The sequence below is a fragment of the Chelonoidis abingdonii genome, chromosome 1 (genome assembly GCF_003597395.2).
Source record: "Chelonoidis abingdonii isolate Lonesome George chromosome 1, CheloAbing_2.0, whole genome shotgun sequence".
In the NCBI taxonomy this organism is placed as follows: domain Eukaryota; kingdom Metazoa; phylum Chordata; order Testudines; family Testudinidae; genus Chelonoidis; species Chelonoidis abingdonii.
Genome location: NC_133769.1, coordinates 101,046,032 through 101,063,429, shown reverse-complemented (window position 1 = coordinate 101,063,429; position 17,398 = coordinate 101,046,032). Strand labels below are relative to the sequence as shown.

Below are 17,398 nucleotides of genomic sequence, written 5' to 3'. Positions count from 1 at the left end.
CCAACCACGGCTGCGTCGGGGCCACGGTGCCCACTGGTACCACTGGGCCAGCCACGGGGCCCAGTGCCACTGCACTGGCAGGCCCAGTTGTTCGACCTGGTTGGTCTGGCCCATGGAAGGATAACCGCGAACAGAGGCCGGCTTACGAACGACCTGCCACTGTCTCAGGACCGGGAGGAGCGGCGGTGCCAGAAACGAAGCCAACCACGAGACCGCGATCTCGACGTGGAGGATCGGTACCATTGGTAGCAGCTGCTCTGTGATCAGCTCCAATGGGCAGACCAGCGCAGGCAAGAAGCCGGCGATAGACGTCAGGGGCTCTGGAGGCGATGTCCTAGCGGGGTCTTGGAGTGGGATTCTGAGTGGAAACGGCGTCGACGTCTGTGCCGTGGCCAGCTGCAGTAACCCCTCTGAGACAAGGGCCTTTGGCAACATCTGCCTTGGTCCCGTCGGTACTAACCCCTTGGAATGGAGTGGTGCCGAGAGTTTTGGTCGGATGGCACCCAACCAGCAAAGGTGCCAGAAGGTCGCTGCACAGTGACCCCACGGTGCCCAGCAACGACTGGGAGTGGCGCACCAGAATCGGGGTCCATGTTGACTATCAGAATGGTCCGGAGCCTGATATCTCTCAGTCTGAGATTTTAACAACTTGCAAATCTTGCAACAATCATTGATATGGGTCTCTCCCAAGGAGTGTAAACAGTCTGTGTGCGGGTCACTCATTGGCACAGATCGCCTACAAGTGTTGCATGATTTAAAACCCAGGACGCGGGGCATGCCCTGGCCCGGACACTCTGACTGAACAGCAAACTAACTACAGTCACTAACACTGAATGAACAAGCAGTTCTGGGGACAAGCTACAGCAAAGCTGGAGCAGGGTAGTTCCGATGCACCTTCACTAGCGGCAAGAAGGAACTGAGGGTGGGGGGAGCGCGCAGCTCCCGTTACACTGTGCCATGGAGGCACCACTCCAGGGGTCACGGGGGCGCTCCCCTACAGGTACTTCTGGCACTGGTGCACGTGGTGAGCACGCACACCTATTGTGGAATACACATGAGCAATCACTCGAACAAGAAATGAAAATACACAGAGTGCAGGCCTGAGAGCCCTTTGGCAGGAGGCAGCCAGTTTCTAGGTCAGTTGCCACATATAGCCATGGAAAAGGCCTAGCATGGTCTCCTCCATTTTACAACTAAATTTCTGCATTCAGGAATGCCACAGGGCATTTGTCAACACTGAGGGTGAGTATGAGCATCACTATCTTTGCACCTAATGTGTAGGAAATGTCCTGTTACAAGCTGACTGGCCCTTTACTGGGCTAGAGAACAGATAGCTCCCTTTAATTGTTACCCCTTGGCCCCTTCCCAGCAGGGTGCATCTATAAAGGCCTGAGAGAGAGGAGCTGCAGAAGGGTAGCTGACTCCTCTAGTAGGCTCTGGAAAAGGATAACTCTCAAATAGACAGCCTGGAGGGGGACTGAGGATAGTTACAGGAGGATAGCTAGCTTGCTCCTATGGCTGGCCTGGGAAGAGAGAGCAAGCCCTGAGAATCAGAGCTCTGCAGGAGAATGGGAAAGAACCAAGCCCCGGAGGGCACAAGACCATTTTTGTTTATGTTGCACTTGGGACTATCACCTAAATTGGTTACGGGTGCCTTGCCAGGTGATGCAGAGACATGACTGCCAGGGAGTTTCCCAGGGGGAAACTGGGACAGGGTGAACAGTGCCATGGCAGGCCACAAGGAGTTACCCCAGAGGCTGACTGCCATGTGCTAGCTTTGGATAAGACGCTGAGAGCCCTGAAGGGAATTCACTCCCTGGAGACAGCCAACTGCCATTTTCACATTTCCTTATCACAGGCCACACAGTCAGTATACATGGGAAATAAGAGCTACCTCACTCTGCACCACCATCACCACAATCTTCTATATACTGTAGATCAGTGGAGCAAATACTAAAGCAGTTTCCACATTCCACTGCTTACATATCTCATTGCAATTATCTGAGTCAATTAAGATGCTATCTGAGGTTACGGAATTCTTTAGTGCTTACGTTAATCTTAGTGCTATGTTACTACAAGGGCTCACTTCCTTCTGCAGAACACATACCTGCTCTTTAGTCTGAGCTTTCTGGACGTAGTCTCGTCCCACCTTGATACGAGGGGTTAGGATTCCCCGGGTGAAGTCGGTCACATTGATACCCAAAAGGTGGGATACTTTCTGAGCAGCTAGAAAGGAGAAGAGGAAGCAAAGAGATGTTCACCTTAAGATTAATGCTCCTTTTGCCTCACCACAGGGAAAATGACAAAAGAAGAAAGATATTCCTGGCAATCTATCCCTTAGAGAGTCAAATACCAGCAATGAATAGCTCTTAATTGAACAGGTTAATGAGACAATCAAAGAAGAGATCTAAAAACACTGGAGTGTGTTCAATTGCATCAGAGAACACAAAAGAGTAAATTTTAGGTGATACTACAGGACCACTGGCCTAGTGGCACCTCAAGTTAACTGCCTGCACCCATTTTGAGGATGCATCCAAGCAGCTGAAATAGACTGATTAGCTGGGATTCCTTTTGTATATCTGCACTGGCTGGATGGCCTCTTCAGTTAACTGTAATCAAGAGCATTTCATCTGGTATGAGACAATCCCCTCCCCTCTCTGGAGGGAAACCATTTGAAGTGGATTTGCTGAATTGCGACATAATGGTTGAAGGTATAATCCAAAGGCCATTTTTTATTGTCCTCAGCAGCCTCCTGTCTACCGGCCTCTTACTACAATTCATCGATTCTAAATCCAGAATTATGATCACTTAGTCCAACGTCCTAAGTAACATAGGCCATAGAACTTCCTAAAATTATTCTTAAAATTATCTTTAAAAAATAAACTAAAAAGTGGTCGGTGATGGAGAATCACCATAACCCTTGCTAAATTGTTCAAATGGTTAATTACTCTATTAAATTTATGCCTTATTTCAACTCTGATTTTGTTTAGCTTCAACCTTCAAACTAGCAAGAATGGTACAATATAATCCAATGGCTGAAGAGCCCATTATTAAATATTTGTTCACCATGTAGTTACTTACAGACAGTAATCAAGTCACTCCTTAACCTTCTCTTTGTTAAGCTAGATAGAGCAATAGATTCAAGGAGCTCAAAATGCATGTTTTCTGATCCTTTAATTATTCTCTTGGCTCCTCTCTGAACCCTCTTCAATTTATCAACATCCTCCTTGAATTATAAGCACCAGAAATGGACAGTTTTCCAGTAGTGGTTGCAAATACAGAGGTAAAATAATCTCCCAACTCCTACTGTAGATTCCCATTTATGCATCCTAGGATCGCATTAGCCCTTTTGGCCATGGCATCACACTGGGAAGTCATGTTCAGCTGATTATTCACCACATGCCCCAAATCTTGTTCAAAGTCAGTTTTCCAGGATAGAGCCCCCTATCCTGTAAGTATGGCCTGCATTCTTTGTTCCTAGATGTATGTTTACATTTAGCCATACTACAATGCCAATTGTTTGCTCATGCCCAGTTTACCAATCCAGATTGCTCTATCAGGGAAATGTCTGCATTATTTACCACTCCCTTAATTTTGGGGCCACATGCAAACAATGATGCTTGTGTGTATTCTTCTAAGTCATTAACAAAAGTGTTAATAACTGTAGAGTCAAGAACAGATCCCTGTGGGACACCACTAGAAAATGCACCTACTTGTACCCTTTTTATATGGGGCAATGGAGAGAAGTCTCCCAGGCATGCACCAACAGCATGCTAATTACACCTATTTAGAGAGAACACTGTAGCTAAGGTAAATGTATCATTTACCCATCACTGATCTGCCCACTCAAGCCTTATCAAGCAGGATTTTAACTGAAACAGACTACAGAAGGGATATTTCCTTAAATCCTTTGAGCAAGGCGCATGATTTAGGCTGAGAATAGGTTTTATAGGTGTTTTCACATATCTGACCACAGCTGAACACACTCAGGTCACATGACAATAGTATAACAGTTTCAACTAGTTACCATGTTCATTTCTGGTCCAACACCACAACACTGCCACATTCCTGCCCAAAGGTGGCTGCAGTTCAGCACTGAATAAAATGATTTGTACATTTATTTTTTGTTAACGAACTTGGGCTGCTTTGGAAAGCAGAGAACTTTATAAAATATGATCCCTTACCCCCTGCATATGTGGTAAGAAGCTCTTAGAGAGAGAAGTATTGGTTGTTTTTGTGGGACTGGTTACCTGTATTGTCTGGCATAGAGGCTTGATCTGTGTTGCGCTCTTTCTTGAAGACTATGTTGCCAAGCTGAAGAACACCTGAGACCACTCTCAGCAGACCTTTTATAGAGCAAAGAATTAAAATTGCATATTAGCAATACATGTAAGGAAGGTATGAGCAGCATGCACTGACTTTTTTCCTGTTCACCTCAGGCATCAGATTAAGAGGATAAAAATTTCCATTGTGTAACAGTAATCATTGAAAGGGCCACGCCAGTACTAGGGTGTGAGCCAGTTAAGGTTGGGCAGATTTGTTCTTTTCACCCAGCACACTTTCACCTCCCTGGCACAAGTGCTACAAGGTCTCCATTTGTTGGAACATATGTAGCATAGACTGCAGGTATCAGGATGTCCACTGAAGTACCTATACCACTGCAGACAACATACCGAAGCAACCCTCCTTAGCTCTTTCAAGGATCAGCATCAGATGCTAGAACAGAGATGGAGAATTTTTAATACTAAATATTGAAATAAGTGTTGATCTGATGCCATCTTCATCTCAAGTCTCACTGAACAGCAAGTTTGTTAGTGGTACTAAATAGTTAGCTACTAACTGGTTATTCTACTTTCTCTTCAAGTGGTCTCCCTCTCTACCTACTGTAGCACTAGCTAGTTTACAGGATCTCTGGCCCACATGTCCACAGTGAACAAAGCCTCCACAGATATTATTTCAGGACTATCAGGAAAGCTGCACACATGCACCCACTGAATCTGGAGCCCTGGCACTCAAACAGAAAGCTTATTTTTATATTCTCATCTAAAAAGATAGATGTTTAGACTTTGCATTCAAACCAAATAAATGAACTGTTCAACCAGCTGCCATATGTGTATGTTTCTCATAAGCCTAAAAGAACATTTAACGTGTTTCACACCCTGAACGGAGAGGAAATGGCATTCCATACATGTCTGCAAGTGAGCTATTGGAACCACTTCCATTTGCCAGTAAAGATGTGCCCTACAGCATAATTTAAGAAGTGGACATCAGGTTTCTTTGGCCATACATTAGGTTGCCAAATCCCTAACTAGAATGCAGAGGTGTCTTTTCACCTACACATTGGTTCCAGCCTCCCTGACTGATTCAGGAACTAGAGGAGGACTTAGATGTTAGGTCTACACTGGGGGCGGCGGGTCAACCTAAGATACGCAACTCGGCGTATCTTAGGTCGATTTACCTGGCCGTGAGGAGGCAGCCCCCGTCAATTCTGCTTTCACCTCTCGCCGCGGTGGAGTTTCAGAGTCAACGGCAGAGCGATTGGGGATCAATTTTATTGCATCTACACTAGATGCGATAAATCGATCCCCAATAGATAATCACTACCTGCTGATCCGGTGGGTAGTGTAGACACCCTGAGATGAACAAAGGATACTAAAATTGAGACGCTTGAAACTAGAGAGAAGACAAAATAACTGAGTTTTGGCCACTCTTAGAAAGCAGATGGAGGAGAAAAGAGTGCCTTAGAAGAGCCTATCACTATTGTATCTAGATGTTGGACAATATTAGTTTCTGGTTAGCAAGCTGGGCAGTAAGCTGGAGAGAGGTACACTGCTTTGTGCCACTGTTCACAACTAAGCGACTCCAACCATTGGTAGAGTAGATACCCCTATGGCTATAGGCCCAAGTTGAGAAATCTAGAGCAAACAAATGTCTTGCAATACATCCCACAGAAGACCAAGTCTTGCCTCTGGCAGACTGCAGAGTAGAGGAAATTCTAGCAATAATATCATGAAAGGCACCCATGTGAGAACTGAATGTGAAATTTACAGGTAAACACTATGTATAGCACTCACGACAGATTGGGAACAAGCCTGGGACATGGCAGTTTGTGCACAGTGACCTGCTGCATTCTGCATTAGCTGAAGCTGTACTGGTGAATTTTGAGATGGGCCACTCCCATATCACCACCAGCCAGCTTGCTTCTCAGATACCACTAATGGACTTGTGTAATTGGTATACTAGAGACTGCCTTCTCCTCATGTACTTTGAATATGACCAGACTGTTCCATTCTTTTTAATCCTCTCCCATGCGTTTCCAAGCCCTTCATAGGATCCATACCTATTTGCTCTTCATCTGGGATGCCCATGATTTTCATTGCCTCCAGAGTCTCCTGAAACATATCCTTGTCTTGCTGACCTGGGATCGTAACATGCCCATTTGAAAGGAATCTGTACTTGTTGTAAGACTCCAACAGCAGATCAGCTTAAGGGGGAGGAAAAGACAAGGAATTATTGTAGCCTTCATTATAGGTAACAAGCTAGCATTCTTAGGCAGTTGCGAATGAATTACCTCCTTTGTACAAGCTTCTAAGAATATCAGTTATAACCACCAGAAGTCTTGATTTACCAGTCCCAGCTTCTTTAAAAACACTTCCAACCATCTCCCCCCGACCCCCGCCAAACCTTCAGCATGGAAGTCAACAATATCCAGCAGAGACAAAGACAAGACAGCTTTTGTTTTTCTGGTTTATCACTAAAGCAGCAGTCCCCAAATGTTAGCAGGTCATGCCTCCCTTACCCTTGTGCATGCCCCTCCTGCCACTGGGCAGCAGCTTGGGGGGACAGGGCCACAGACAGAGGCAAGGGGGCTGAGGCTGGAGCCACAGCTGGGGGTGAGTCTGGGGCTGGGAAGGGAGCCAGGGCCAGAAGGCAAGGCTGGGGGTAGAAGCAAAGCCGCAGCTGGACTGTGGTGGGGTATGGCAGCTAGGGGCCTTGCCCCCAGCCTTGGCCCAGGAATGTAGCCACGGCTAATGGCTGGGGCCAGCGCTGGTCCAGAAGCAGAGCTGTGCCGAGGTTGGGAATGGGTCCAGGTGCAGGACTGGGAGCCGGGGATGCAACTGGAGGCAGGATCGGTGCAGAGAAAGGGCAGGGAGGGGCTGGATGGCATTTCCTCCCCACCCCCATGAGGGAGGGGGCTGGCCTGGGCTCCACTGCACCACTCCCCAAAATGTTCCTCCACACCCTTCTGGGGGGCACTCCCCATATTTTGGGGTCCTCTGCACTACAGACTCAGGGTTCAGATTTTCAGAGGTATTCAGGAGCCTAAAGATGCAAATAGGAGCCTAGTGAGATTTTCAAAAGCACTTAAGCAGGTTAGGTGCCCGATTACCTTTGAAGATCTGTCCATTAATTCTTTTCCTGTCCCCAGAAAGTGAAAAAAAAAGACAAACAAACAAACAGTCTTGCAGGGAGAACCAGGGTTTATGTTTAGATCATTTGTCTTACGTTTTTCTTGTAACAGCATTTCTGTAGTTACAGATCAGAATGCTCCTCTGCCCAGACTATTTTTTCTTTCCTCCATCCCATCCCCCTGGCACACTGCCAAGCCAGCCCCAGTGGTTCTTCGATCCTACTTTCATTAGAAGCAAAGACTGCCCTGCAACTGCGTCCAGTTTCAGGTATCCTGTTTGTTTCAAATCAATTATGGAGGTCACCACGCAGCTCTAGGAACAGTATGTTCTGCCATTAATGCTGTGCAGATGGTTATGAAGTGAGGCTTCTCCCTGCCCTTCACCTCTCCAGTCTGTCTGCCCTCTCCCATGGCAGTGACAGGCATGAGTTTAAACTGCTTACTTAACAGGAAGCTTAGATTGAGATCTTGAGGTGTTACCCTAACAAAGCACAGGCACACCTAGTGCTACATAGGTGCCAAATATTATTCTGTATTTTGTTAATTGCCAAGTTTACAATAAGATCGTTCCTGCCCTGAAGAACTTGCACTGTATTAGACAAGACTAAACATGGGACGGGACAATAAGGAAGGGTGTGGAGACATCATTGGCAGGGGTACCAATGCAGGAAGGGTGGGGGGGAGTTAAGGAGATGGTTGAAAGGAGAGGTCCTGGTCAGCAAACAGTGGGAGGCAGTTCTAGGCTTTGGAAGAGGGGAATTAATAGGGCCTAGACTGCAAGTGTTTGGAACTATTTGGCAGTTAGGGGAAAGGGACCCTATTTACAGCACAAGGTACTCACTCTTCAGGTGCTCCCCTGCCCCAGACAATAGGTAGTAGAAGATATGGAAGGTTCGTTCCTCTTTGGCTTGACGGATTGCACGCGATTTTTCCAAGAGATCTTTACAGAGTAAAGGAACAGCAGAGAGACTAACAAGTAACTTTCCATTCCACTCTCATCTGAGAAAAGAGGTTCTATTTGGTGTCAGTGCCCTTCAAGTTAGTTGGCATGACAGGCAGTTTAGTGCTCTGCATTGACCTTTCAAAGCGTTGGGTAACTACCATAGGCCGACAGCAACACACCCTTCAACAACCTCAGTGGCTGATTAAGTTTAAGATGCGCTTCTGGACTCATGAGTTAATCCTCATTCTAAGGGTAGGACCGGGATGCAAAACTGAGTTGTGAATAAAAGGGAGGAAAGACATTTGCCACATTTCTCATCTACCCTGGTTAAAACATGAAAGGGTCATGAAATCCCAAGTCTACTCAGCATGTCACAGCTTAAAATGCCACTTCTATCCCATAACATTACAATTATTTCATCCAGAAGGGATTCTTGATATAACCCCAAACATAGGTTCTGAAATGCTGTACCATTTAAATAAAGAAAGAGATTCCTTTTTCACTTGCAGACAAAACTAGAGATCTTAACAGGGATCTCTCTAGCCTAAGACAATAGGTGCTGACAGAAGTCTAGGGAGCCCTCTGACTTCATTGCTGTTGAGGTGGAAGAGACTATCTGGCTGTATATAGGTAGGTAGGTAGATATGCATGTTCCCATTCCCCACGCCCTGTAAATTATCTCTATTAAGTGGTTCCATGCAAAGGATACAAGTCTCAATATTGGCTCCCACAATGTAGCCATTGACATCAAAGTTGATTCTGATGAACTTGCCCTGAGAAAGATTAGCAGAAATATTAGTGTTATCTTATGCTATCACAGCTAGAGCAAAATGGTAGAGGACTCAGTACAGGTCTTTCAGCTGCAAACAACAATTACCAGCTAAGACAAGTTTTAAACAGACCACAAGCCCAGCCAGCTACAACACTCAATGATTATGAAGCAATTTAACATCCGTGACACCATAAATTACTCCTATGAGAGAAAGGTCCATCAAATTACATTGTTTCAGATTGCCTTGGCATCAGGAAACATGTTATGTTTCAATCTGAAGTGGATCCCCTCCACCTCAGTTCCAGGTGCCATAAATAGACAGCATTCTAGATTGACCACCACCACAGCTCAACCACTCTTCAACCATTTACACTTCAACTTGGTTTCAAGTGTAGCTTCCCCATCCCTTAGAAGCTTCCTACTGCCCCCCCCCCCCCGAATTAATGCAATATGGGTCACTAATCTCTCCTTGGGAGAAAAATGCATTTGATGAACTGAAACAATGGCACAGGGAGCTCTGGGAAAGGTTCAACATCTTGCATTCCAGCATCTTCAATCCCAACAGTCCTTTGTGGATAATCCAGTGACAAGTGAGAACTGTCCCAGTTTCACTCAAGAAAAGCATGTTACAGAAAAGAACATCCCAGGACTGCAGATCAGGCACAAAAGTAAAGCAAGACTCCTACAACTCATTCAACTAGTGGCTTCTCCTCTTTGGAACACTGGGGACACCAGAACTCATGCAGGACAATACTCACAAATCTTGAGGAGTTGTCATTCTTCACTGTCTTGGCATTTCCAAAAGCCTCCAGGATAGGGTTAGCCTGAAGCAATTGCCTCTCAAGCTCTCCCTAGACAGAAAACCAAAAAGCAGATGAAGACAGCAGCTTTTAACACCTTAGCCGAGAGGGTCCAGGTTTCATCTCACATCAGCTTAGCATCTATGTAGAGAAGCCACATTAGATTTTTGGCAATATTCCCCCAAACAAACATTTCAGGGTGCCACTGATTCTTTTGGCAAGACTGAGTTTATTTCAGTATGAAGAAATTTTCTCCTCTCCAACCAGTCAGCATCAGTGCAATACTTCTCTCTTCTGGTGCTGGATTTCAGTTACTAGTAGGCAGTCCTGTAAGCTTCCCTGCCTAAAGCACATCCCCCAGGCTTTCTGGGGGCAATGAGAAAGGAATGTTCTTCCCCCAGGTCACATCCACATCCCAGCAGCACCCTGCCTCCCAGTTGGGAGGGAGCCCTGGATTCTGCACAGGATGAGCTCACCAGTAATGAAAGATCAGAACACAGATCAGTTTGTGGGTGTCACGGAGTGTAGGGGAATCAGGGCCCTGCACCTCTCACTTCCTGCAATTCACCGTGATTCTCAGCCAGCCAGTAAAACAGAAGGTTTATTAGATGAAAGGAACACAGTTCCAAGCAGGGGCTTGTAGGTACAACCAGGACCCCTCAGCCAGGTCCCTCTGGGGGGCAAAGATCTTAGACTCTAGACTTGGTGTTCCCTGCTTCTTCCCAGATAGCCCAAAACTGAAACCAAAAAACCCTCCAGCAGGTTCTCTCCCCCTCTCCCTTTGTCCAGTTTCCCAGGCAAAGGTGTCAGCTCACCCCACCCCCCTTCCTGACTCAGGTACCATCCTTCACCTAAAGTCATCCCCTGCTCTCCCATCCCCCATGCAGACAGTTCCAGTAAAACTAAACAGACGTTCCCAGGTCAACCCACTCCGCGCCCTACTGCGTCACAGTGGGGTTTTGGGAGAATAATCTTTGCTTGCACTGAGGCTCTCATCTCTACACAGACCAGCAAAAGCTTCCTCTGTGGGGATGCAACGAAAGGCAACCACTGGTATTTGAGTCAACTGTTTTATCCGCTGTCTTCCCACTTCCACACACTCCTCGTCCTCACAGGCAACAGAGTTCCAGGGTAGAGAGACCAGCCAGAACTGCTGTCCCTACTAAGTGTTCAATCTCTGGAGCATACACACATTTTCCAGAAGTCTGTAGGTGGTTCCTTGAACTGACTGTCCCTTCTCTGTGCTGGAAGTAGGGAGTCCCATGTATTTCAAAATAAGCCAAATGCAAAAAACACTCCATCCCACATACTGAAATTGACAAGTGGGTTAAGGTTTCTCCTTGTAGTAGTGGAGAGTAAGCCTTCAGGACTTCCTGATGCATGGAAACAGAGCCCAACATTTTTGCCCATGAATGCTGATCCCAGAAATTAGATTGCAGAGGGTGTGTTTACATGACAAAAAGTACTTTTACAGCTCATTTCATTCTCAAAGTGCATTTATAAACATTAGTCAATCCTCATGTTGCCTCTAGAGGTGGGTAAAATAAATATACCCATTAATGATGGTAAAAATTAGGCAGAGATATGAAGTGACCTGCCCAAGGTTAAAATCTGGAATTAGAACCCTGGCATTTCTACTTCTTACTGCTGCGTTCAGGTCACAACTCTCCTTTACAAGCCTGAAGTACAGAGTCAATCATTTCTATTAGTCTGCAGTTACACACAGAAGAGACAGCCACAATTAAGTTTTTATTCACTTTGTCACAAGTGCACATAAGATGTTTAGTTACAGGAAGGAATAGGCTGGGACAGCAGCCATCCATCCCATAAGGCATGGGTAGGCAACCTGCAGCACGCGAGCTGATTTTCAGTGGCACTCACACTGCCTGGGTCCTGGCCATCGGTCCAGGGGGCTCTGCATTTTATTTTAATTTTAAATGAAGCTTCTTAAACATTAAAAACTTTATTTACTTTACATACAACAGTTTAGTTATATATTATAGACTTATAGAAAGAGACCATCTAAAAACATTAAAATGTATGACTGGCACGCAAAACCTTAAATTAGAGAGAATAAATGAAGACTTGGCATACCACTTACGAAAGGTTGCCAACCCCTGCCATAAGGTCACACTTGGCTGTGCTAAGAAGAAAACCTCAAAACTTGCTATAAAAAGTCTGTCAGTAATTTCGCATGTCTCCTGCTATTCTGAAACACATGTGAGCTGCAACACCCACGCCTACTCTCCAACAGTTTCCATTCATTGCAGGATCACTGGACAGAAGTCCTAATCCTGTTTGTGACTGCAATCTGTTACTATGGAAGTGAGTGATGTCACAAATTCAACATTACAACCTCACTGCAGGACCATGGGTAAAGATCAAAAGACTATTCAGAAGAAAACAGCACTTAGACTTTGGTATTTAATGGATTTAATTATTCAGCTAAAAAAAAAAATCAAACCGGCAAGGCCAAATTTAGCTGCACAAGAACTGGAAAATGACAGTTAAGAGTCTCACAGCAACATGTGCATTGTGGGCAAGTTAATTCCTTCATGTTTTTTTAACCTCAAGAATGAAGGGTGCAATTAGTGACACATGGAAGTTGGTGGAGTCAGAAGCAATGAGAAGGGGAGGGCTAGGATAGCGGGATCTAGCGGGTAAGGAGACCCACAATAGTAGTAGGCATATAGCATGTCAGCTGCCTGTAAGCAGGTCACAGTGGTAAGCAGGGACTGGGAGGGACCGGGGGGGGGGGGCGCGAGAGGAATAGGGAAAGGCTAAAGTTAAGCAAATCAGAGACTAATCATAGGAACCAGCTTGGTAGAATGTTGCAGTGCAGCAGGAATACCAAATCTTTTGAAGAAGCAAGTTCTCAGTATGCTACTATAATGCTGCATCTGATTAAAAGGTTGATGTTACCATGAAAGCTCCTTTCCTCACTGATGTATGAATATGTAACCTGAACATTACCTTAGTGTTAGTTTTAAGTAGGAAAAAAGTGTGCTTTTGATGTTGGTATTTAAATAGTCCATGTAGGGTTTCAGGTTATACTTCACAGGAGGAAGCAGCATTCACACCTCTGCAGCCATTGTTTGACTGAAGACTGTTTTTGCATGGCCCATTAGCCAGGTAGAAGCAGCCGCATACTGAGGACTATCTTTCCAATAGGAAAAACTAAGCTACAAAACCTTACAATTTGCAGAATTCAGCACTAACTGCTGAGATCCTGTAATTAAGACACCGCCAACCTTTCTGTACCTGTAGTTGCAGGTCCTGAGCCGATTTTTAAACAATTTTAAAAAAAAGATTCTGTATGCATTCGAGATGAATACAGCATCCCCCTCCCTCCCCTGCAAACTGTTGCAGTCTCAGCTTCTAGGTCTGCTTGCTAGCCCACAGTGGCAATTAGCACCGCCCCCCACCCCGTGACTTCATATCAGTTTAAGTTACCAACCTCTTTGATGCCCACTGAAAACTCAGAATCTCTCCTCATACTCCCAACGTCTAAGAGATTCTTTCCAAAGGAGGAGCCATATGCCAAAAATAGGAACCTTGCCAGTCTCATGTTTAAAAATAAAAATCATGAGGCAAGCCTCTAAAGATCAGGAGATTAAGTTAATCATTCAATTTAAAAAATAAAAGTTTGTTTCTTTTTATTTTCTATTTTCTTTCTGGTTTTTGAGCCTTTATGGTTCACGATTGCAAGCTTTTCTCTACAACCATGAGAGCTACAAACTTTCTTTAAAAATAGGAAAAAACAAACAATTCCAACAGCTGAAGCTTTAAGAAAACAGCACCAGGCACCACATCACTCATGATAAAAACTTCCAGAGTTGCAACACGGCATTTGCATTTCTGATGGCAAAAAGTTATAATTTTAGTTTTGAAAATAGTACTCTGCTCTCCTATTATTAGAGACAGGTGAAGTGAGACAGACAGCAAACATGGAAAGCTTCAACCACAACTCACTTGCCTCATTTCCCAGTACACAATTTGATTAAGTGAAAACAGATATTTTAATGGAATGCTCTATGCCCTAAATGCAACCTCACCTTGCCTAGTAGTACTTACCAGTATAAATGCAGTGAATTATGTTGGGGGAAAAAGAAATCACCTAACACATTAATCGTTGCTTTAGAATCCTTCCAAGTCAATAGAAATCAGTGGAAGGGGTGTCCCTCCCCACCCCCCACTGCAGCTGAGGGAAGGGCTTTAGAAAACCTGTTTTTGTTTGAAAAAGCAGGAAAAAGCAGAGACTTGAGTTGTAAATTTAATCTCTTGATCAAAAGATACCAGAAATGCAAAAGTCTCTAGGCTATCAAATGTAACACCATTACTGTATTACACTGCCAATGCGGGAGACCAAGATTCATGCTTCATCCTCAGTCTAATGGTGCCAGCAGTGGGGCCTAATCTAGTGGCCTTGGGGGTTAGCACAAGCAGTTTGCAGACTTGTTCCCTTGGGCAGTGATAGGTCAGGGGTGGGCAAACTACGGCCCGTGGGTCACATCCAGCCCACCAGTCAATTTAATCCAGCCTTTGAGCTCCCGCTGGGGAGTAGAGTCTGGCGCTTGTCCTGCTCTGGCGCACCACCCAGGAAGCGGGGCGGGGGCCACTTGGCATGCGCGTGCCACCACACTGCACAGCTCCCGAAAGCAGCAGCACATCCCCCTTCCGGCGCTTACGTTTAGGGGCAGCCACGGGGCTCCGCGTACTGCTTCGGGCCCAAGCACCAACCTGGCAGCTCCCATTGGCTAGGAACTGTGGCCAATGGGACCTGCAGGGGCAGCCCCAGCAGAGGCACCTGGCCACACAGGAGCCGGAGGAGGCACATGCCACTGCTTCAGGTAAGTGCTGCCCGGAACCTGCATCCCTGAGCCCCTCCCATGCCTCAACCCGCTACCCCAGCCCTGATCCCCTCCTGCCCTCCAAACCTCTCAACCCCAGCCTGGAGCACCCTCCTGTACCCCAAGCCCCTCATCCCCAGCCCCACCCCAAAGCCTGCACTCCCTGCCCCCTCCCACACCCTGAACTCTGCGTTTGTCCCCACCCCGGAGCTCCCTCTCCCCCAGCCAAAGCCCTCAACCCCTCCTACACCCCAACCCCAATTTCATGAGTATTCATGGCCTGCCATACAATTTCCATACCCAGATGTGGCCCTCAGGCCAAAAAGTTTGCCCAGCCCTGTAACAGGTGAACAGATGTCTCAAAGTTACTAAACTAATCTGTAGACAACCTGAGTTGGAATCCAGAGCCAGGCCGTGGGAGTGTGAAGGTCAGCCGGGCTGCAGAGACAGCTCATTACCATCTAACATTAAAGATCCTGAATAGTCCTAATCCTCATTGGTAAGGCTGGTAACCAACATGGAGCCACCCGAGTTACAAAATGAGCTGCAGGATTCCTTAAGAGAACCTTCCAAATGGAGCTTGAACTCAGAGAAGTCATGAGTTAAGCCCAGCTAAAAGGCTGGTTTATACTGTAACTAGATCTTTGGTCTGTTTAGATGACTGAAGTTTCACTTGAGAATAAGCAGCGGAAGAATGCTTAACTCCCCATCCCATGATCCTTCCCCCTCCAAAACACACACACGCCAAGAAAAAAATATAAAAACAAAATTGTTTCTAACTACAGCTACTGACAGCCCATGGCAAAAGGTTTTGTAGATCTCAGTGTCGGGCACATGGAAGGCAAGGTTTTCGTTTTGATTCCACAAACCACTCATTAGAATGGTGTGCTTACACATATACACATCTGCATGCAAAGAGTATCCTTTTCATGTACCCTATACACACACACAGAGCATGGCTATTGTTAAGTTACTAAGAGGAGGTTTTTACATAGAGATATTGAAGATGTGTTTGGCATCTGGGTTTCATTATAAAGCTCAGAAGTTAACTGCATTTCCCATGTGTGCACCTCTGACTAACAAGCTCATTGTGTTGGAACATCCAGTACACTCGGGCAGCAGCTTCCTGACCTTTCCCAGTAACTGCACTCACAGCTAACTTGCTGTTGTGGAAGGCTAGACAGCCAGTCAATTCCAACTGGTTAGGAACACCATGCACACCGGAGGCTCTGTATGCAGTTCTCGGAAAGCCAGGTTCAGTTCAACTCCCTTTGGTTAGTTCACTATACAGGAATAGTTTTTCAAGAGTGCACTTGCGAAGTTCTACAAGCAAGACCTTGAATGCAGACTAGATGAGTGAACTTGACATATCTGCAATCTCTAATTGACAGCATCTCACAAAAGGTTACTGTGCATGACAAAAACAGAACTGTGAGTTGTCTATGGGACTGTTCTAGCTGCAGGAAGTGACACTGGTGTGAAGTGAAAAGGTGCTCAAATCACACAAAGGAACAAAATGCATTCCTGGTGCAGAACGTGCAGTAAACGTGCAGCTCACCTAAGAGGACACAACTGATGAGTTCGGTCATAATCCATCAAGGGGAGAGGGAGGGGAAAAAAATATAAGTGAGACAACTAAAGAGACCCTTGATCTAATGTATTTAGATACTTTTCACCCATTTAAAAATTCTGTTATAGTTTCAGTCAAGTCTTCAGCTCATATCTATGAGCCTCTCCAAATTGGAGACTGTGCTTATAGAGCAGACTTCACAATCAGTCCCAAGATACGGAGGAGTAGAATAAAGGAGACCATGTCTCCAGGATCACTTAAGTTGCTTGGATTGGTCACAAATTATGAGTGAGTCAGAAGACTAATGTGATTTTTGTAAACTGTGCCCCTAAACACACCCACCTATGAAACCAAGACACACTGAAGAACTGGTGTATCTCCACTGAAGTTAATGGAATTATGGGAGAGAATAATGGCCCCTGACTTGTAGGGTGTTTGGAGCCATGACAATTTTGCATGTAGCTTTATAGTTCATTGTCTCCTGACTCCCCTATGCTCAAGTTGGTAGCTAGTGTTTATTCAGCCAGTATTAACCAAGATATCTCCTAGCGTACTATGGCTTGTAGGTGCTCAGCATGACAGTGCAGCTTCCTTGTAGTAAACACAGGTACTTACCTGGTCTTTTTTACTCTTGTGCGAGGAAGCAACATGAGCCAAATATTGAATAACCTTCTTGGTGTTCTCTGTCTTACCAGCTCCCGATTCACCTCTGCAAAGACAGAGCCTGGGATTCATTCAAGAACAAGATGGGGGAAATGCATGCACATTTTTAAACCCAATATGCTTTTCAGCTGACCACAGTCCTTTTAGTTGCATTCTTGCTACTAAACATTGATTTGAGATACTTGCCCTAACAGAGAACCTCAACACATTAAGTGAACAGTAGAGCAACCAGTATCATGCTTTAGTCTTATTGCTCAGCCAGTCTCTTGTGACTGACGGCAGGAAATTTTGCTTTCAGTCACTTGGCAGCCTTCACATACAAGTGGTTGAGGAATAATGGGGGGAGGAAGAAGACACAAAGGCAATTAAGTGAATTCCTTAAAAGGAAT

At 45.5% G+C, this 17,398-nt stretch overlaps 1 protein-coding gene across 2 annotated transcripts in view; it reads right to left on the bottom strand.

The window, feature by feature from the left end:
• MYH9 (myosin heavy chain 9) overlaps window positions 1–17,398 on the bottom strand; it is a 99,697-nt gene that overhangs the window by 38,498 nt on the left and 43,801 nt on the right. For both annotated transcript variants that reach the window (XM_032781744.2, XM_075068526.1), the window contains exons 5-11: window positions 16,962–17,055; window positions 9,885–9,977; window positions 9,064–9,127; window positions 8,253–8,351; window positions 6,341–6,484; window positions 4,251–4,346; window positions 2,108–2,226 (exon numbers count right to left, since the gene is read on the bottom strand). In XM_032781744.2, coding sequence (XP_032637635.2) covers window positions 2,108–2,226; window positions 4,251–4,346; window positions 6,341–6,484; window positions 8,253–8,351; window positions 9,064–9,127; window positions 9,885–9,977; window positions 16,962–17,055 — 709 coding nt within the window. The remainder of the gene's footprint in view (window positions 1–2,107; window positions 2,227–4,250; window positions 4,347–6,340; window positions 6,485–8,252; window positions 8,352–9,063; window positions 9,128–9,884; window positions 9,978–16,961; window positions 17,056–17,398) is intronic.